A 20,977-nucleotide genomic window follows, 5' to 3' on the forward strand; every position below is an offset into this window, starting at 1 on the left:
GTAGAGGAGGAGGAGGAGGAGGAGTTCTGAGGGGAGTGTTTATGATTCCCAGAATTTACATATTTATTACTTTGTTTTGCTGTTTAAGTTCCATCAGTCAACATGTAATACATCATTAGCTCCTGATGTAGTGGTCAACGACTCCCGAGCCGCCGTAGCAGCCCGCGCTCCTCGCCACACGTGCCCTCCTTACCACCCATCCCCCACCCCTCGCCCCTCTGCAGCCCTCAGTTCGGTTCCGGGAGCCCCGAGTCTCTCTCGGTTCGTCTCCGTCTATGGTTTCCTCCCATCCGGCACCCCCCACCCGTGGCCCCCGCGCCATTCCTTACATTCCGCGCAGGAGGGAAACCCCGTGGTCACTGCTTCTCCGCGTGACTTCCTTCACTCAGCCTAACCCCTCTGGGCCCGGCCCAGAGCGCTGGGGACCGGGCAGCCCCGGGCCGTGTCTCCGCGCAGCCGCAGCGTGGGGGAGGCGCGTGAGGCGGCCCGGCTCGTCTGTGAGGACGACGCGCGAGCGCGCGACTGAGAAGGCCGGGCCGCGGCGCGTGCGCTCTCCCGGAAGCAGACACAGCCCGAGTCCGCCCTTCCCGCGCCGCCCCCCGCCCCCCCCCACCGTCCGGCACCCGCGCGCGCTGCTGAAGGGAAGCCGTAGCGCGCGGCGTTCTCCGTCCCGGCCTCGTGCTGTCTCCTGAGAACCGGGAGCGGAGGGCACGGCGGCGCTCGAGGCTACACAACACCCGCTTTGGATCAAGAGTTTGGAACCGGCTCCGCCGTGTGGCTCGGAACCCCGCGCGCGCTCCTCACTAGCCCGAGCCTTTGTCTCGTCAGCGACCTGAGGGAACCAGAGGGTCCGGCTGACGAGGTTCGCCCCAGGACTGGACCCGGCGGACGGCCGAGCCCCGAACCGACCGCAGGGCCCGCGCCGCACGGATGGGCCGGCGGCCGTGCAGCCGCGGCTCCGGGCCGTGGCGCAGCGCCTCTCCGCGTCTCCTCGGGCAGCGAGGGGCAAGAAAGCTCTGGACGTCGGTTCGGGGACACGAGACCGCCTGGGCACAATGAGGCAGTGGGTCCAGCGACCCTGAAACGACGGTGAAATTCGAGTCTCAAAAACCCGGTGCCTGTCCTCCCCGTCGTCCGTGCCTCGGGCCGCTCAGTGCCGGGCCTGCCGTGGCTCGTTCTCTGCTGTCGCAGCCCCGACTCTGCGACCGCACGTCACCGACCCGGCGGCCGCGTGACCGACCCGGGGGACGCGCCGCCGCGAGCGAGCCGGGCGCGGGCTCTCACCTGCGTAGCACAGCGCGCGCTTCCGCTTCCCGCACGGCTCGTCGTTCCACTGGCCCGGGGCCGACGCGCTCTTGATGTAGATCTCCACGCAGTCCTGGTTGTTCTTCTTGTTGTTGGGCTCGTGGTCGGCCCAGTTCTCCGCCTCCTCGGTGAGGGGCTGTTTGGTTCCCACCCACGTCCATGTCTCGCCGACCTTCCGGATCCCGATCCAGTAGTACGAGCTGGAGTACGGTATGACCTCATTGAGGTGAGCGATTTCCTTTTTATTCTGGATGGCCACTAAGTCCGTGTAGTGCTTCTGGCAGAACACCCGCGAGTAGTTCCAGGAATACGCTTTTGTGCTGTAGTGGTAGGTCCACGCCGCCACTTCTTCCCGCTTTATTAAGTCTGAGGAGAGAGAGGGATGGCCAGGTTAGCGCCCTGACCCCGCACAGTTCCTGAGCGCGAAGACAATCCCGCGTGGCTCCGAAGAGCTTCCGACCGCAGGCAGGGCCTAAAACAGGACTCTTCCCTGTCTGACCTAGGTGTTCTGAGGAAGAACACGAGTTTCCATCTTTCATCTAAAAAGATACCCATGGGGCGCCTGGGTGGCTCAGTGGGTTGAGCCGCTGCCTTCGGCTCGGGTCATGATCTCAGGGTCCTGGGATCGAGTCCCGCATCGGGCTCTCTGCTCAGCGGGGAGCCTGCTTCTCTCTCTCTCTCTGCCTGCCTCTCCATCTACTTGTGATCTCTCTCTGTCAAAAAAAAAAAAAAAAAAAATCTTTAAAAAGATACCCATGAAGTCAGAATGGGAAATTGTATTCTGAGGACCCTTAGGATTAGAAATTTGTAGTCACAGTGATAACAGACTTGGGCTGTCTCATCGTCTCCTCCTTTTATAAGTGGGGCAGACATATTAAGTAATTTGCCCAATTTAAGTGACACACAAAATGGCTCGGTGGCTCCTTTTGCTCTACAGATTCTACCTCCTCACCTGTAAAATAAGATGTTGTATGACCTGGAGCCTGCCTGCTGGCCCAGCCTCATCACCCACCATATTTACCTTCTTAGCAGATAGACTCCCGCTCTGTGCCTTTGCAGTACTCTTCCTGCTATTCCGGCTGCCCTCCCCAGGTGCGCCTGCAGAATGGGCCTCCCCATACTTTCCAGGACTTGCCCAGGTAGGCTCGCTGCCCCTTCCTCCAGGCTCTTGCTGCACCTTATCTCTGCCTCTACCACCCTTATCACTGGGTGTGGGAATGTGTCTTCCTGTGACGGCAAGATTAGGAATCCTGGTAGTGCTCTGTTTTCATCTCTGGGTCCCTTACACCAAGCACAGAGCGTGGCACCTCACAGGTGTCCCAGAAATACTTGTTGAGTGAAACACAACGTGTTTGTGACCCAGGCAGGTCACAAATCAAGTCTCCTGACCTGTAGTCTCACAGTCATTCCACCGCTCTTGACTGTTTCTCTCTGATAAATTATGCTGTGTCCTCCACTTCCGTTCACTCACGTGTTAAAACAAGCCTTTTAAGATATGTTTGTGATATTAAATGAAATAAGGGGTGTGCCCTTCAAAAGTGTAAGGGGCACTCTGAGGGAAGATAATATTTTTGTAGCCAGCGGGAACTCACCGGGGCCAGAAGAGGCCAGACACCATGTGAAGAAGTGTACAGGGCAGGCAATCAGCCTGGGAAGTGGCCGTCTTTCCTGTTTATAGAGGCTCATTCCTACTCAACCCTGTCCTCTGCTGCTGGCATGATGGTCATGCTGGTCTCTCCCTCACTGACTCCTCTATTGCAGTGCTTTGCCCTAAAACTTTATTCTGGTGTCACCACGGCTGCAATATTGACCTCCATGGAGATTAGGCAGTTTTACCTCAATCAGCCCCTTCTTCCATAATAACATATTCAAAACTATGTTTTACAGTTGTAGTGGTTTAAGTAAATACATCTATGAATACTGTATACTAAGACATTTTTGTGAGTCCCTAATGGTGCTGTGGACCAGTGTCTGCTGGGCCTAATGGATAATTGGTCCTGGAGATGTTCATTTCAGTTTTTCCAGAAGTGTGATGGTGTTGGGTGCATTTTTTCCCCAGGCATTAGGGTGAGAAGAGTATTTCCATGCCTCACAACAACTGGCTACCATCCTTAACTTCTCCTACTTGGAGAAGGTTCCCTCCTTACTCAGGGCCAGATGAAGGGTTAACATAAAGTTTACCAAAGATCAGGGCACTGAACCAAAGGAGCTGGGCTGTTCTGAGGACCACTCTGTGAAATCTCCAGTTCCAGATGGCTTTTAGGCAGCTGGCCTGAAACAAGAAAAGAAAACTTCTTTTTAGGATCCATGTGAAATCAATGAAGCCAAAAAAAATTCTTGTCCATAATTAGTATATTGAGTTATAATCCTCCCTGTTTCCAGTGAGGGTGGAGGTTCAAGCCCTCTGCCTCCTTCTTGTTTCTCACTGCTCTGCTTCTGAGTTGTACCCTGCACCATAGTCGAGGACAGAACTTGTTTCTTCTTCCATTCAAGATATTTGTCAAGTAACTACTCTGTGCAACTAATATTTTTTGTTTATGGAACATTCTGTAATATGCACATAAGAAAAAGATTGTCATTGTTATTATGCAATAATCTCCCTTTAAGAACTAGTATGCCACACCCTAAAGTACTAGGAAGTTGCACACAGACTCCCTGACTGACCTGTGCTTTGATGCCTGGGGCAGCGGTGAATTATCCTGTGCTACACCATCTACTCTGTGTTATTGATCTATGTTTTATCTTCTTGCTTGTCAATTTCAGCCTATGTCCACAGTATTATTCAATAAGTAATATATATGCATAACACATATATAATAAACTTACTCCCTTTGGATCAATAGCAAGTGCTATTTCTAATTAGTTCCCTTCTGTTGGGATTTCATCAGATCTGTTAACATTTTCAAAATGTTTTTAGGCAAGGGGAGGAGCAAGATGGCGGAGGAGTTGGAAACCTACATTTCATCTGGTCCCAGGAGTTCAGATAGACAATTACCAAACCATCCTTAACACCTACAAACTCAATGGAAGATTGATGAGAAGAGGAGCAGCAATTCCATGAACAGAAAAGCGACCACTTTCTGGAAGGTCGGACGTGCAGAGAAATGAACCCGAAGAGATATAGGGGAAGACAGACCGGGGGCGTGGGGGTTCTCCATCAGCCACTTACCGGCAGGTGAGAGAGCAGCGGGGCCTGATATTGGAACGTTTAGAAGTCTGCTCCACGGAGGGACATCGCTCCAGAGGCTAAGCGGGGGGTTAGAACCCTCGCGGGGACAGTGTGGTCTCAGCTCCCTCAGGGTTACAGGAAGACCCGGTGTGTCCAAGTGTGGCAGAGCTCCCGGGTATCGGAGCGGGGAAGTTGGAGGCAGAGACAGAGCCAAGGAGGGGGCTTTCAGCTCAGGGTTGCCATAAACCCTGACCTGAGGCACATTCGGACACTGGTCTTCGAGCAGAGACCTCACAAATGGTAGATCGGGGAGACCCTCCACCCTTTCTTCTCTGGAAGAAGTGGCGGGGGAGCGCGGCAGGAATATGCTAGGTTTGGAGACTCCAAACAGGGCCATGCACCAGAGATAGAGATGCTTGGTCACAAGCCGGAGGAGCTCAGAGCACAGCCGGAGACCAGGGAGACGGGAGGAACTGACGGCTTTTCTCTCAGGTTGCACTGAGGAGCTGGGCCCTGAGCTCTGGGCACCTCCTGCCAGAGACTGGGTGGCTGCCATCTTCATTCCCGTCCTCCAAAGCCATAGGGAAAGCGCTCAGGGAACAAAAAGCTCTGAGCGCGACCTGGAACAGATCGCTTAGCTCGGCCCCTGGCAAGGGCGGTGTGGTTCCGCCTCCAGCAAAGACATTTGAGAATCACAGCAACATGAAATGTGTGTTTCTTCCCTTAAAATTTTGGGATACAGCTTCTTAGAGACCAAAATCTAGTGTATGGCTTTGTTCTAGTATTAGAACCTGATCACATTCTCTCCTTTTTTTAAAAAAATATTTTTTTCTTTCTTTTTTCAACCAACTTCTTATCTCATTAATTCTTTTTAAAAAATCTACTTAAATTTTTATCTTTACAGTCATATTCTATCCATTCTATCCCTTCATCATGTTTACCTTTATTTTTGTATATATGTAAGTTCTTAGTTCTTTAAAATTTGGGGAGGCAGCTTCTTCTAACAGACAAAAATATACCCACAATCAGCTGTGTGGCTCTCTTCTATTCACCAGCCTGAGATAGACACACACATACAACATATATATATATATTTTTTTTTTTTCCCTTTCTTTTTACCCCAGTTTTGAGTCTTTTCTGATTTGTTTAGTATACATTTTTCTGGGGTTGATCTTACCCTTTTAACATTTTGTTCTCTCATTCATCTATTCTCTGGACAAAATGACAAAGTGGAAAAATTCACCTCAAAAAAAAAAAAAAAAGAGTAAGAGGCTTGAGACCTAATCAATATGGACAAAGAGAATCCCCCTCAAAGTCAATAAAAATAGGTCAACACCCCATCATCTAATAGTAAAACTTACAAGTCTCAGAGACAGAATGAAAATCCTAACCTAAAAGCAGCTGAGAACAATAGGCCTATAGTATACAATGGTAAAAATATTAGACTGACAGCAGACCTGTCCACAGAGACATGGAAGGCCAGAAAGGACTGGCATGATATATTGAGAGCACTAAATGAGAAAAACATGCAGCCAAGAATACTACATCCATCTAGGCTATCATTGAAAATAGAAGGAGAGATTAAAAGCTTCCAGGACAGGGGCGCCTGGGCGGCTCAGTGGGTTAAGCCGCTGCCTTCGGCTCAGGTCATGATCTCAGGGTCCTGGGATCGAGCCCCACATCGGGCTCTCTGCTCAGCAGGGAGCCTGCTTCCCTTCCTCTCTCTCTGCCTGCCTCTCTGCCTACTTGTGATCTCTCGCTGTCAAATAAATAAATAAAATCTTTAAAAAAAAAAAAAAGCTTCCAGGACAAATTAAAACTAAAAGAATTTGCAAACACCAAACCAGCCCTATAGGAAATACTGAAAGGGGTCCTCTTAGCAAAAAGAAAGCCTAAAAGTAGTAGATCAGAAAGGAATAGAGACAATATACAGTAACAGTCACCCTACAGGCAATAACAATGGCACTAGATTCATATCTTTCAATAGTTACCCTGAATGTAAATGGGCTAAATGCCCCAATCAAAAGACACAGGGTATCAGAATAGATTAAAAAAACAACAACAACAAAAAAAAACAAGACCCATTGATAGGCTATCGGCAAGAAACTCATTTTAGACCCAAAGATACCTCCAGATTTAAAGTGAGAGCGTGGAAACAATTTACCATGCTAATGGACATCAAAAGAAAGCTGGGGTGGCAATCTTTATTTTTTTAAAAGATTTTATTTATTTATTTGACAGACAGTGATTACAAGTAGGCAGAGAAGCAGGCAGAAAGAGGAGGAAGCAGGATCCCCGCTGAGCAGAGAGCCCAATGCGGGGCTTGATCCCAGGACCCTGGGATCATGACCCGAGCCTAAGGCAGAGGCTTTAACCCACTGAACCACCCAGGCGCCTGGGGTGGCAATCTTTAAATCAGATAAATTCAATTTTAAGCCAAGACTATAACAAGAGATGAGGAAGGACACTAGGTCGTACTTGGGTCTGCCCAACAAGAAAATCTAACAATTTTAAATATCTATGTCCCTAACATGGGAGCAGCCAATTATATAAACCAATTAATAACAAAATTGAAGAAACACATCGACAATAATGCAGTAATAGTAGGGAACTTTAACACTCCCCTCACTGAAATGGACAGATCATCCAAGCAAAAGATCAACAAGAAAATAAAGGCCTTAAATGACACACTGGACCAGATGGACATCACAGATCCATTCAGAATATTCCATCCTAAAGCAACAGAATACACATCCTTCCCTAGTGCACATGGAACATTCTACAGAATAGATCACATCCTGGGTCACAAATCAGGTCTCAACTGGTACCAAAATGAATTATTGGGACTTCAAGATAAAAAACTTTTGCACAGCAAAGGAAAGAGTCAACAAAACCAAAAGACAACCGACAGAATAAGAGAAGATATGTGTAAATGACATATCAGATAAAGGGCTAGTATCCAAAATCTATAAAGAACCTATCAAACTCAACACCCAAAGGACAAATAATCCAGTCAAGAAATGGGCAGAAGACATGAACAGACATTTCTGCAAAGAAGAAATCCAAATGGCCAACAGACACATGAAAAAGTGCTCCACATCACTCGGCGTCAGGGAAATACAAATCAAAACCACAATGAGACACCACCTCACACCAGTCAGAATGGCTAAAATCAACAAGTCAGGAAAGGACAGATGTTGATGAGGAGGTGGAGAGAGGGGACCCTCCTACACTGTTGGTGGGAATGCAAGCTGGTGCAGCCAGTCTGGAAAGCAGCATGGAGGTTTCTCAAAAAGTTGAAAATAGAGTTACCCTATGACCTAGCAATTGCACTACTGAGTATTTACCCTAAAGATTCAAATGTAGTGATCTGAAGGGGCACATGCACCTGAATGTTTATAGCAGCAATGTCCACAATAGCCAAACAATGGAAAGAGTCTAGATGTCCATCAACAGATGAATGGATCAAGAAGATGTGGTATATATACACAATGGAATACTATGCAGCCTTCAAAAGAAATGAAAACTTGCCTTTTGCAACTATGTGGATGGAACTAGAGGGTATTTTGCTGAGTGAAATAAGTCAATCAGAGAAAAACAATTATATGATCTCACTGATAAGGTAATTTGAGAAACCATAAGAGACTCTTAATGTCACAAAACAAACTGAGGGGGGCCGGGGGAAGTGGGGTAGGGATCGGGAAGCTGGGTGATGGACATTGGGGAGGGTATGTTCTATGGTCTGTGCTGTGAAGTGTATAAACCTGGCGATTCACAGACCTGTACCCCTGTATGTTTAAAAATTTTTTTAAATTTTTACAAAAAAGGGTAATTTGAGAAACAAGACAGAGGAGGGAAAAATGAAATAAGATGAAACTAGAGATGGAGATAATCCATATGAGACTCTCAATTTCAGGAAACAAACTGTGAGTTGCTGGAGGGGAGGGCCGTGAGAGGGATAGAGTAACTGGGTGATGGACACTGGGGAGGGTATGTGCTATGATCAGTGCTGTGAATTGTGTAAGACTGATGAATCACAGACCTGTACCCCTGAAATAAAAAATACATTATATGTTAATTGGAAAAAATTAAATGAGATAATGGAAAAGAAAAAGGTAAGACATAGTGATCAAGTAAAGACTTTAAGCTTAAAATTGTACTTTATTAGGTTAAAATTCTGCAAAGAAAGTGGAATACAAATAGTTATGAGAGGAGAGAAAAGAAATAATATAAAATTTCTTACTATCTGGAACTTACTTATGTTTTTTTTAAGTGGTGAGGGTTATTAGATCACTACAGTATTTACTTCCACTGAAATGAATATTAAGAAATGATGTGACATCTATTTATTATAAAAGGCTAATATTTACAATGTATTAGACATCCCCTCCGTTATAAGTTTAAAACTTAATGACCAAAGAAGTTCGCTTTCTACTTAAAAAGGTGTGAGAGTTTACACAACTTTCCAAAATTCTTTCAGAGGCACAAGCAGCAAAAGCATTACCGCTGAAGAACACCATCATGCAGATTTCATGAAGGGGACCCCAGTATTCACCTTTGAACGTGAGCTGGGTTCCCCTAATATTCACCTTTGAATGCGTGCTGGGTTCCCCCTATATTCACCTTTGAACATGCGCTGGGTTCCTTCTCCAGTAGACTGATCTAGTGGTCCTCCCCATGGGCCCTTTGGAAGTGTTTGTTTCCCTGTACATTTCTCTGTCGAGCATTTCTAGAGGGTCCTCTGACTTAAGGGAATGTTCAAGGGAGTGTGTGGGAGGCTGATCAGGGGAGGCTGCTGCTTCACTGTCCATGCCCGACTCCAGCCACTATCCCAAAAGAGCTGTTTCACATTTTATTTATTTATTTTTTTAAGACTTTACCCATCCATTTGACGAGAGAGATCACAAGTAGGCAGAGAGGCAGGCAGAGAGAGAGAGGAGGAAGCAGGCTCCCCGCTGAGCAGAGAGCCCGACGTAGGACTCGATCCCAGGACCCTGAGATCATGACCCAAGCCGAAGGCAGTGGCCTAACCCACTGAGCCACCCAGGCGCCCCAGCTGTTTCACATTTTAACTAGCTTGTTTAAATGTTGAAATATGGTTCAAACAGAACTGAGAGAGAAAGAGAGTTTTTAAACATTTTAAGGTTTTCAAGGTGGATGTTGGGTTAACATAATGATTCTTATTCTTGCAGAACATTTGAATTCCTTTGAAAGATTGATAAAAGCACTGGTCAGGATTCTTCAAAAAATGCACAGCTGTAATTTGTTTTTAGACAATTTCAGACAGTTCATGGACAGTCCACATGTCCATGTTTAGTGGACTGCGAGTCCAAATCTCTGTGAACTTTAAGGCAACGGAGTAAGTCACTGGCAACAGACAAATGTTTTGTGTGTGAGCATAGAGAATGGATGATGCCTGAGAATCTTCCTTTGACTGGTCATTTTCCTCTGAAATTTCTCTGGGGTGGGCAGGCTTTCTCACCTCTGTTCCTGGTCTACACTGTCATCTTCAGCTCTAAGATCCTGGAGATTTAAGGGCTGTTTCCATGTGTTATTGAGCTAGTTAAGTGTTGAAACAAGAGCAAATGTCTCTAAGAGAAATGGACATGGGTCTGCTAATCTGTAATGTTCTCTGGCTGTCGGCTTCAAACTGGAAGTCACTGGGAAACAGTCTGTGACTAGGCCATTATAATCATATCCTGTACCCTTGTAAACCTTTATTAAAGCTGCTTTACACTATAGTTCTCTTTAATTTTACTTTTCCTAAGAACTGAAAAAAATGGAATGAGGAGAGGGGCAGGGACAAAACACCAAGTGTTTTTTCCCTTGTCCTCACTTTGCTTAGGAAGAAGTATTGGATGCCAGCAGGAGTCCCATGGCTGCCAACGTGGAGGGTGGCTTGCAAAGTGGGCAGAAATGGTGCCATGGGAAGGAATTCTGTTCCCCTGTCTACATTGTAGACCACAGCTTTGCACTTCTAAAGGCAGAATCGACAATATGACCTCCCCTCCCCCGCTGGGACTGTTTGCCTTCTGCCCCAATCCTGATCTCTCTCCTTCCTCTATGGTTCAGGTTCTTGAACTTTCTACTTTCCCTTTATTCTCCAGCCTCCTCCAACCACCAGCCCATGAAGCTGCTCTTGCTAACTTTACCACTGAAACCCTAATTACCAAACCCAGTGAACACTTTCCCTTCATATCTTCCTTGACCTTTCTCCACCAATAAATACTACTGAATACTTCCTTTTATTGAAAATGCTTCCGTTGTTTCTCTTGACTCTTATCTGACATCTTGAGCAATTTTGATGCATCTTCCTCTGAATGTATGTCAGCCCACTGCTTGCCCTTGTAGAGATAGAGACTTCCCTAGGTTCCTGCCTCCATGACCCTATTCTCTTATCACTCCTCTGCTTTCTTGAGGTCTTCTTCTGGTCATCCGTGTGCCAGATGGCCCGCAGGCAGCATCTCCACCCCTGACTTCCCTCCTGAGCGTGACATCGGCAGTCCAAGCACAAAGCAAGCCTGTGTGTGCAGAGTCAGAAGGTGCTGCTGGCAGACACTTCTCAAGGCCAAGATAACTTAGGTCTGAATCTCAGCAATAGTAGAATGCAGACGCTTAATGCTTAATAAATATTTTATGAATGAGTGAGCAAATAAATTGAAGAACAAAGGCAGAGGAATGACTGAAGGTAAGACAGAAGTGGGTGCTGAGTAAGAAAACACTGAAAAAAATATGTGATGGTTATAACTCCGTATCGAAAGGCTACAGCAGTGGTTGTATCAAATTTAAAAGTATATTATGATGAGGCAGAAGAGCCCAAGAAAGCTGTGCAAAAAAAAAAAAAAAATGATCTTGGTACTTTGTGTCACTCTATTTGGGTGTGAGAGAAGCAAGGGGCATGATGGCTCACATCCTGTGTGAGGGAACAATGAGTAGGACTCACTCTCTTAACACTGTATGGGTAAGACAGAAGGATGTGTGGAGAAGTGGGAAAACCTGCGATTGTGACAGTGGGTGGTGTGTTTCAGGAAAGCCCAGAAGGGCGTCAAATAGCAGCAGCTCTTAGAAGTTGGGGACAAGAAAGCAGATTTCCACCTAACCCTCTGGAGAGAGTGTGGCTCTCAGGAAGACTTTAGCACTCAAAGGGGCTCTTAGAAGAGAAATAGGTTCTTACTAGCAGTCAGTCTCCCTGGCCTGAACCCCGTGACCCTGAAGTCCTTTGGGCCATGAAGGGAAGACAAAGGCTCTCTCTCCTTTATCCAAACCCTTCACACCAACCTGTCATCAAATCATACTGATCTTACCTTCGGACCAGATATCTAGGCTTTCTCCAGATTTCCCATTTCCGCTAAGGTACTAGAGCAGACATAATTCTTTCACTTCTTGCACATCTTCTATCTGGCCTCGCCTCAAGTTACTACCTTCAAGTTATCCATCTTCAATTCTTTCTCTATAATGAAGTCAGAATCATATTCCTAACACACAAACCTGATCGTATCACTTTACTGCCTAAAGTCCATCAGCTGTTCCCATTCCTTGAGCAACAAATACAGACCCTTCAAGATGACGCAGGTAAGACCCTTCAAAACATGGTCTCTTCCTTTTGTCTAGTCTCCTCTCCTGCCGTTAACTTTCAGTTTACTCACCATCCACACAATTCAACTATGCATTTATAAAAAACATCTTGTCATTTCCAGAATGTATTATATGTGCCCTCTGTTCTCCTAATTGCCCAGAGCACCGTCTCCTTCTCTGTGTGCCTAGTGCTATAAATCCAAAAATCTCCTCCTGAAAGGAGCCTTTTCTATCACCAGAGTCACCGCCCCCACCAAGACAGGTGCTCCCTGTTATTCCCTGTTCTTTCCCATTGCTTATTTCAGTAGCTATTAATTTATCAAAGGCCTAAATGTGTCAGGTACTCTTTGAGGCACTGGCACTAAGACGGTAGAAACGGACATCATTCCTGTCCTCATGGAATATACAATGTACTGAGGAAGACGGACAATGACATGCCAATAAATACAGAACAGTTCATAACAGATAAAGGTGAAACCTGGGAGCTAGTGGTACACGCTAGGTTGAGAATTAAAGTGGGATAGAGGGACTGGTGGTTACCTTGGGCAGATCTCTCTATGGAGGTCATTTTTTTTTTTAAGATTTTATTTATTTGACAGAGACACAGCAAGAGAGGGGAACACAAGCAGGGGGAATGGGAGAGGGGGAAGCAGGCTTCTCGCTGAGCAGGGAGCCCGATGTGGGGCTCGATCCCAAGATCCTGGGATCATGAGCAGAGCTGAAGGCAGACGCTTAATGATTGAGCCACCCAGAAGCCCCTAAGGAGGTCATTTTTAACTGAAAGCAGAAGGGCCAGAAGAAGCCAGGCAGGGAGAAGCAAGAAGAAGGGAATTAAAGATGGAACGAAAAGCTGGTGTGAAGGCTTTGGGTGGCAGCGAAGTGCAGAGCGTACACTGCGTTATCCGCTGGATAACGGAATGAGCTGGAACAGAATGAGCAGTGGGAAGAGAGGACGACAGGAAGCTGGTGACAGATCATTCCGGGCCTTTGGGAACTAAAACAAGGGGATGAGCTTTTGTTCTACATGCAAAGAGCAGTAGCCTGGGGAGGGAGGTGTGGATTTTAATAGAGGCTATGATGTCGTCTGATTGCTGTCGAAAACTGGGAGAGCCTGGAGATTAATTGAAAAGGGATTTTTGATGAGGGTGAGAAAAGGGAGCTGAGGGTACAGCACAAGCTCACACACTGGAACCCACCTCTCTGCCAGGGGGGCTGTGTGTGACATTCCTCAGGCACTCCTGGCACCCAAGGTCAAAGGAAAGGGGAAACAAAGGGTTAACTGATAAAGATCACAGTCAGCAGGATCGGAGTCTCCATCCATTTGCAACTGTTTTAATGATTTGCAATTAAAAAAAAATTCTTCAGAAAGCTATAGACTCAATTCCCTGCAACCCTAACATCACCCTTCCTTCCATAGGACAGAAAATCTTTTATCTGCAGTCACTCCTCGCAGTCCCAGTGTAGGTCTTTCTGCCCACGGGTCCTATCCCCATGCTATAATAAAAAACCTCTTTTTGCACTGGAAACATCTCAAGAATTCTTTCATGGTTGCTGGCTCCAAACCCTCCCCCCCCCCACCGACCCCCTCCAAACCACATGAGGTTGGGGCCAGGTCTCATGAGTCTGATGTAATAGCCCAGAAGGGACCTAATGGCCAGGGCTCTGAACAGAGAAGCGTCCTCATCAGAGGGACTTGAGTATAGTGTATATTTATTTAATTTTCTTTTTTTTTTTCTATTTATTTGACAGACAGAGATCACAAGCAGGCAGAGAGAGGAAGGGAAGCAGGCTCCCCGCTGAGTAGAGATCCTGATGCAGGGCTCGATCCCAGGACCCTGGGATCATGACCTGAGCCAAAAACAGAGGCCTTAACCCGCTGAGCAACCTAGGTGCCCCAGAGTATAGTGGTTTTGATGAATTTGATGAATTAGCCGCAGAGAGGCTGGGCCTCGCAAAGGGGAAGCTACAATACTAGTCCCAGGGGGAGGGAAAGGGGGTCTGGCTGGGGCCAGGGCCAATGGGAATGCAAAGCAGGGAGGTAGATGTGAGAGTTGTGGAGTGGGCAGAGCTATACACATTGCTGGTGGCAAAGTCCAGGTTTCACAAGGCATCACAACTGCCAAAATACTTCCCTGAAGTTTCCGACACTACACAGTGGTGCTGGCATAGCCCAGGTGTTAGTAGCCCCAGCAGCTTAAAGGTAGAAAATGAAGCACAATGAAAAAAAATAAAAAGAGGTCTCCAGGCCAACAGCAAATTAGAAATAAAAACAGGAAGGAGCCCAGGACATTAACACCAAGAATCTGAGCATGTATTTTAAATTTGACTACCAATCACCATTATTTAGGTTGAATTACTAGCATTAAAAATAAAGTAGCATACCTAATTTTTAAAAGTCCATTAGAGCTTGACAGAGCTACAAGTACAAAGGAATCATTTTGTATTTGACTCTATAAAGTTTCTGTCTGCTTTTCAATCAAAGAAATGAGACACCTAGAAGATAATGTAATAAATGTCGTTCATGAAACCACCATGAACCTAATTTCCAGGGTCTTTTCTCAGTCTTGCCCATTAAGCAGTAGGTCATTTTTGACTTTTGGAGATTTGATTAAGTTTCCACTTACTTAATTCTGAAGCTACCTATTCTAGGAGCGGGTGGTCAGCCCAGGAGAAGGTGAACCCCCGTAGCTACATTCTGAAAAAGAGGTAAAAGAAGAGAAAGAACTAAAAGCCACAGACCTAAGATGGTTGAGGTATAGAAATGAAAGAGACTCTAGAACTGTTCCTTAGCCCACAAAAACTCTAACATCAGCACAATTTAACTGCGCGTTCCCAATCTCCCCTCTTCAAGACTCATCCGATTGAGAACTCTCCACCAGATAAACCTGAGCCTCCTTCCTCAGGTCCTAGAGGTTCACTGAGGTCACTCTGAACTTGAAGCCAGATTCACATACAGAGGGTTGAGGTTCCTGAATCCCAAGAGCCAAATGTGCCCAGGGCCAAAGGAAGAGGGCTTACTTTTGGAATATGGAAAACAGCTCTAGATTGCAGAGTTCCAGCCCAGTTTCAAGACACTAAGGGAGGTTCTTCTAAGCCTGAAGCACAAGAGGCAATAGAGTAGGGCTCTTAACCTAAGACCCATGTGTGGGTCGGGGAACCCACTGTCCTTGTCCAGAAAGCTTGTGTTTATGAGGACATTTGCATTTTCATCTGGGATGAAGAGTTGTATTTTTGCTAGAACCCCAAGGAACCCCACGATCCAATGTGTCCACATACTTCTGAAATAGAGGAGGATCCCAGACTGAGTAGAAGGAGGAGATGACTAACTCCTTGTCCATGTAAGTCGACCAGCACAGAGAATGTGTGATATGCAGGAGATGAGACAAAGGCAATCCACATTCTCATGTCATTGGAGTTCAAACTCAGGACAGACTCAAACTCATTCCTGCTTTCCTCACAGTCTCCTTCTCTATTATCCCCAGCACAGAAAATCCCCACTGCAGGTATTTGAAAAGTGTACCGTAGTAAAGCAAAGAGGTGGGGTGAATCATGTATGAATGCTGATTTCTTCTGACATCCCATGGGAAGGGGCTCAAAAACACGGACAGATGGCTCCTTGCTAGCTACAGATGGTAGGGTCTTGGACCCTGGGACTGTGGGAGATATTCCTGGTAAGTCAGGAGTAAAACTGTATGGCTTATCTTTTAATGAGTTCCAAAATACCTACTTTCCCTTGTATCTTTCCTGGATCCCAAACTCCACAAATTTTTTTGTTTTTCACAACAATACTAACTGGCGTTTACTAATCAGTTACCATGTGCCAGCCTCAGATTTAAATGCGTTTCAGTGCAATCTTATTTAATCTTCCCCATGACACTATAGAGTGCTGGAATTTTATCTATTTTACAGATGGAGAAACTGAGTCACTAACAGCATGGAGACTTAAGGCAGAAATGGAAACCATTCGAAGTCTCCACGTTAAGTCCCGGCAGACTCCTAGAGCTCAGAGAGGGAACCGGGAGGGCTGGGATGAGAACACATTCAATCTCAGGTCATCCCAGGGCACCTGCTCTGCCTTGCCTTCAAGCCAGAGAGAAGAGCAGTCCTGGAGAAGGTGATCGAGGCTTTACCAAAATCTGCACCATGAGAGTTTTGGAAGCTCTAAGGAGAAACAGCAGCGTGGAACCAGAGGACAGAAGTGCAGATCCCGGCACTGTCGAGCCTAGCAGTGCGGCCGCGCGCGAAACTCCTGTTCTCCATGAGGCTCGGCGGCTTCACTCGTAGCATGGAAAGAGCAGCCTCAGCCCCCAAGAATGCTAGAGGCTCCAAAGTGGACAGCAGGTTTGGAGATGCTCGCACTCTAATGGACTGTTCTCCCCAAAGCACCATGACAACTGCCCTTCCCCACCCGCCTGCTTCAGCCTGCACGCCACGTCTCACCCGGTCCCAGATACAGAGAAATGAACTTACCATCTCCTCTGCGCCTGGGCTTCCTCTCGGCCGCCCGCCGAGCCCGGACTTCTTATAGTCTCGCTGCCTCCCCTCAGTGTCAAGCTGTTTAGAAAAGCAACTTCCTATTCAAGTTCCAGAAACTCACCACAGCCCTTCCCATGAAATTAGATGTTGATAATACAGGAGCTGCTGATAATACTTAGCAGCAGTGGTCACCAGGGGTGGGGTGGGGGCAGGAGGTTACCTACTTCCATGCGAGGCTGGTCTGGAGACAGGAGCATGTGTGAATCACTCGTGGACATCCCGGGCTGAGCAGTGCAGGAATAGTGCCCACACGCCCGGGAGTCGAATTTCCTCTTATTATGATACGATCCCCAATTTAAGGTCATACGTTTGGAAAATATGCTCTGTCTTAATCATAACGTCCCCGTGTAAATTTTCCAGTTATTGTGAAATCGCAGTGAATGTTAACAATTCCAGCAGCCTTCTGAGACAAGGAAGCAAAAATAATAACACAAAATAACAAAGTAGGAAAGGAAAAAGCCACTGAGAAAATCCTGGCAAGAGGGGCAGGGTGATTGCTGGGAACGGTCTTGAAATGAAATACAACAGACATGGGTCATTATTAGAAAAGAGCTTCTGCTTCTTGTATCAGAAAGAAAAAGATGTAAAACTGGAAGTTTCGTGGGTGGGAGTAAGAGGCTGTGGGCTCAGCGCTGAAGGCCGGGGCTCTGTGGCGAGCTCCCAGAGGCCCATGGTGGCTGCACGTCTGTCCCACCTTTTGGCAAATGACCTAAACTCTCTGGCCTCTTTTCTCCAACGGTGAAGCAGAAGGACAGCGCCAGGACTCACCTCACAGGTGGTTGTGCGGCTGAGTGAGTTAATACGGGAGAGCACTGGAAACAGTAACTGGCCCACAGTCAGAACTCAAGCGAAGGGGGCCGCGGTGGCTGCTCTCAGAGCTGTTATCAGCAGAGTCAGATCACGCACTCCGTGTTGAGTCGGAAACCCGACCTCCCGTTTGCCTTCCTGGGGTCGTACCTATGCGGTCCTGCAGGCCATTCTTCATTGCTCCATGAGTGGCCCAGCTTGTAAATAGGCATCTTGTGGGTAGAATAAAAATGGAGTAAGATTAAACATGGAAAGATCTGGAAAGAAGTCCAAAGATAACGATGACTTAAGGAGCTTGGGGCTGCATTTGCTTGGAGGAATTTGGGCCCAAGAGGAAGGCATTAATTATGTAGGGTAGGAAGCCTGGGGAAGGAGGTGGCAAGGAAAGAATGATGGCAGGGGAACCTGGGACTCGGGGCGGGGGGGACAGCTGTCCCCATGCAGTGGCTGGGAGCCCAGCCCCAGGAGCCAGACTGCCGGGCTCTGCCAGCCACCGGTGTGTGCCTTGAGCAACTTACTACCCTCCTTGTGACTCAGTTCCTTCAGCTAGCTTCATAATAAGCAGGGATCACAGTGGCTGCATGGAAGTGATGGCACCACTAATGGTTTATACAGGAAAGGCTCGGAGCGCACCTGCACACACACAGCGTGCGCATGGGGCCAGTTTCCCCCTGAGATTCGCCTCCATTTCCTCTGGGCTTCTTCTCACTCTCCAGACTGTGTTCTTGGCATTGCCTCCTTTTAAAACAATTTCTCCAATGAGTATGAGGGAAGGTGCTCTCTAGACTATAGGTCCCTATTGCTAATATGTTTTCAATTGGATAATGTTAAGTTTTAGGGAGTCTGAGGGAAGTCGAGAAGGATTTCTGGGGAGAAGAATGGTGGGAAAACACTTGAGTTTGTTGAAAGGCTGTTCAGGCAGAAAACATGAATACCATTTGCTCCAATGGATATTGTCTATACAGAAAATTTAGGTCTTTTCTATTTATGTGGCCATTAAAAATACAATACGATGCCAGTGTAGTAGTTTAATTAGTAGTTTGATTTATGTGTTTCATATGTTTTCTCATCTCTTCATAGTCTACGGGCTCCTCTCCTGCTAGTCTTCCTCTCCTACTGCGTCTAGCAGAGGGCACACAGACACTCAGCAAATACTCATGCCTCATTAATCAGACTGATGACTCTGGGCAGACACAGTGAGAATGTTCTCCCATCTCCACTTGGATTTCCACATGTCCTCTTACATGCATTCATCCGTGCAACAAATACTGGCGTTCCTTCAAGGCTCCAGGAAGCAGGCTAGCTCTGGGGATTCAGTAAAACCCTAATAGACCTCACACTTATTTTTTTTTTTTTAGGGAGGAGGCATTAGATATTAATAAAAATCACCTGAATAAATGCAGAAAGAAAAAAATGTGTTGCAGTGAAAGGATATGATGGGAGCTTGATGTCTCCCCAGAGACACGGATTTCAAAGCTGAGGACGTACTTTGAATAAGCATTACCCCATCAGGTGGGGAGAACATTCTAGGCCAGTCACAGACTAGAGCTGCCTGGGAGCCCCGGGACAGTGCCTGCAGGTGGTAAAGGAGGCTGGACAGGTAGGAAGCACCTGCACCGTGCCCAGTCTCAGGCCACGTTTTGGCTGTTGGCCTGTGTACCACCTGTCGTCATGTGAATTAGAAGGCAGGTAATTCCTCCAGTATAGCTGGTCCGTCTCCTAGGAGAACACTAGGGAAGTTTCTACATAACCGGCTGTAGGAGGACAGGCTAGAACTCAGAAAAAAGAACGCGTAGCTCTTCCCCCTTATTGTTCATATAATATGTTCATTGTTAAAAAAAAAAAAAAACCCACGAAAATTCGGAAAAGCACAAAGAAGAGGGAAAAAGATCTCCCCTCATACTGTGGAACTGAAATGGAATTAGAATCTCATTGTACACTTGATACAATGCTTTTTTTGTCTTGTTTTGTTTGGTGAGATATAAACCTTTGTGATGCTTTAAAATATATTTCTGCTGTAGTTACAACAAAAAACCCCGCCAATATGTAGGAAAACAATAAATGAAACAAGATGGGATCAGGAGGGAGACAAATCCTAAGAGACTCTTAATGTCACAAAACTGAGGGTTGCCGGGGGTAGGGGGGTTGGGAGAGGGTGGTTGGGTTATGGACACTGGGGAGGGTATGTGCTTTGGTGAGTGCTGTGAAGTGTGTAAACCTGGCGATTCACAGACCTGTACCCCTGGGGCAAATAATACATTATATGTTTGTAAGAAAAATTTAAAAAATTATTAAAAACAAAACAATATTTAAGAAGCTGCAAGTAGAGCTACACATACGACTTAAAGATGAACAGTGGAGGATAAAGTTAAGTCTTCCCGTGGTTTGAATGGACTTTATATCAAAACTTCCCAGAAAGGGGAAAATGGGAGAAGGAAAAAAAAACTCACCAGACCAACGAAGCCCTTGTGGCTTATTCGCCTGAAGTGTCTGACCCACAGTCACGAACCAAGATGTGAACCTTCCCCAGACGGCTTCCCGAAGATACCACACACAAGGTTCTCGAGCTTCTCAATCTTCCTGTTGAAGCTCAATTTAACGGGTCTGTGGTGTTGTGATTCGGCACTTCTTTTCTCTATCTTTGCTCTCCAGTTTTTGAAAGGGAAGGAAAGGCAGTGGAATCCATCATCTGGGCCAAGGTCTCAGACAACAAACATGTCCACACACGTAACCTGAAATAGAAATTGGGTTCTCGGGACGGAGTCCACGTGACCGTGTTCATGCCCTCGAAGCCCCACCCCGGCGCTCGTTTACCCATCTTCTGTGTTTCCATGAGGATGAGCGCTGGGCTCTCAACTAAGGGAACAAGACGGTCCCCGCTTTGCAGGAGCTCGAAGACCGGTGGACAGACAGACCCATAGATAGGTCATTCCAACAGCACGGGGGGCCAGCCAGGGGACCCGCTCTCGCACGACCACACAGAGCACCACTAACACCTGCTGGGGGTCTCAGAGCGTGGCTAGAAGAGGTGCTGGGAGCCAACGGCCCTTCCGCTGAGAGGAAGAAGCGGGATTCTTCTGTGCAAGCTCGATGGTTGGAGATGTACACACAGAAGATACTCGAAGCTCAGCAGATGAGTTAGAAAGTGGTTTTTCACATTAAAATTTTTTTACTCTTCCAAAAGCGTATTGTGTCTGGGGCCCTTTGACTACCAGAAGGCTATGATAACCACAGAAAGGTTGTCACCTACACTAGAACACTAGAAACATAATCCAACGGTGACTCGTCTGTAAACGAATACCATGAACAGATTATTTCGAAGTCGCCGAGGAAGTGAGGCAGAGACATCGTTCGGTTTGTGAGCTGCAGTTGTTGAGCACTCATTCTTGGGCCGACTTTACGAGAACCATTTAAATACCAGTATCTCACTTAATCCTCACAGTGGCTTTTTTGAGGCAGATCCCAGCCACGCAGTGGGTCCGTCTACTCAGAGATTATTGTGATTGGCATTTTATTGAAAGGGAAATTGAGACTTGGGAGTGGTTAAATGCCTTGCTCAGGATGACGGAGCTGACAAAGGAGGAC

General features: G+C 46.8%; 1 protein-coding gene and 2 long non-coding RNA genes across 8 annotated transcripts in view; 2 read left to right on the forward strand and 1 right to left on the reverse strand.

Moving 5' to 3' along the window:
• SELP (selectin P) overlaps positions 1-19,987 on the reverse strand; it is a 46,464-nt gene extending 26,477 nt beyond the window's left edge. For 2 of the 6 annotated variants that reach the window (XM_082702662.1, XM_082702661.1), the window contains exons 1-6: positions 19,843-19,968; positions 17,354-17,604; positions 16,750-16,988; positions 16,520-16,603; positions 3,487-3,577; positions 1,285-1,671 (exon numbers count right to left, since the gene is read on the reverse strand). In XM_082702662.1, coding sequence (XP_082558788.1) covers positions 1,285-1,671; positions 3,487-3,577; positions 16,520-16,603; positions 16,750-16,890 — 703 coding nt within the window. In that variant the 5' untranslated portion in view covers positions 16,891-16,988; positions 17,354-17,604; positions 19,843-19,968. Of the gene's footprint in view, positions 1-1,284; positions 1,672-3,486; positions 3,578-16,519; positions 16,604-16,745; positions 17,311-17,353; positions 17,605-19,842 lie in introns of those variants that run through there. The other 4 variants (XM_082702664.1, XM_082702666.1, XM_082702663.1 and 1 more) reach the window with 4 other exon arrangements.
• LOC309849858 overlaps positions 1-20,977 on the forward strand; it is a 77,333-nt gene that overhangs the window by 32,333 nt on the left and 24,023 nt on the right. The window lies entirely within an intron of this gene.
• On the forward strand, positions 4,227-16,360 carry LOC309849860. The gene is made up of 5 exons (XR_014303961.1): positions 4,227-4,392; positions 8,955-9,037; positions 9,667-9,833; positions 10,894-11,162; positions 15,959-16,360. It is a non-coding gene; the product is annotated as an uncharacterized lncRNA (long non-coding RNA).

This window comes from Mustela nivalis (assembly GCF_964662115.1).
Source record: "Mustela nivalis genome assembly, chromosome: 16".
Taxonomy (NCBI): Eukaryota; Metazoa; Chordata; class Mammalia; order Carnivora; family Mustelidae; genus Mustela; species Mustela nivalis.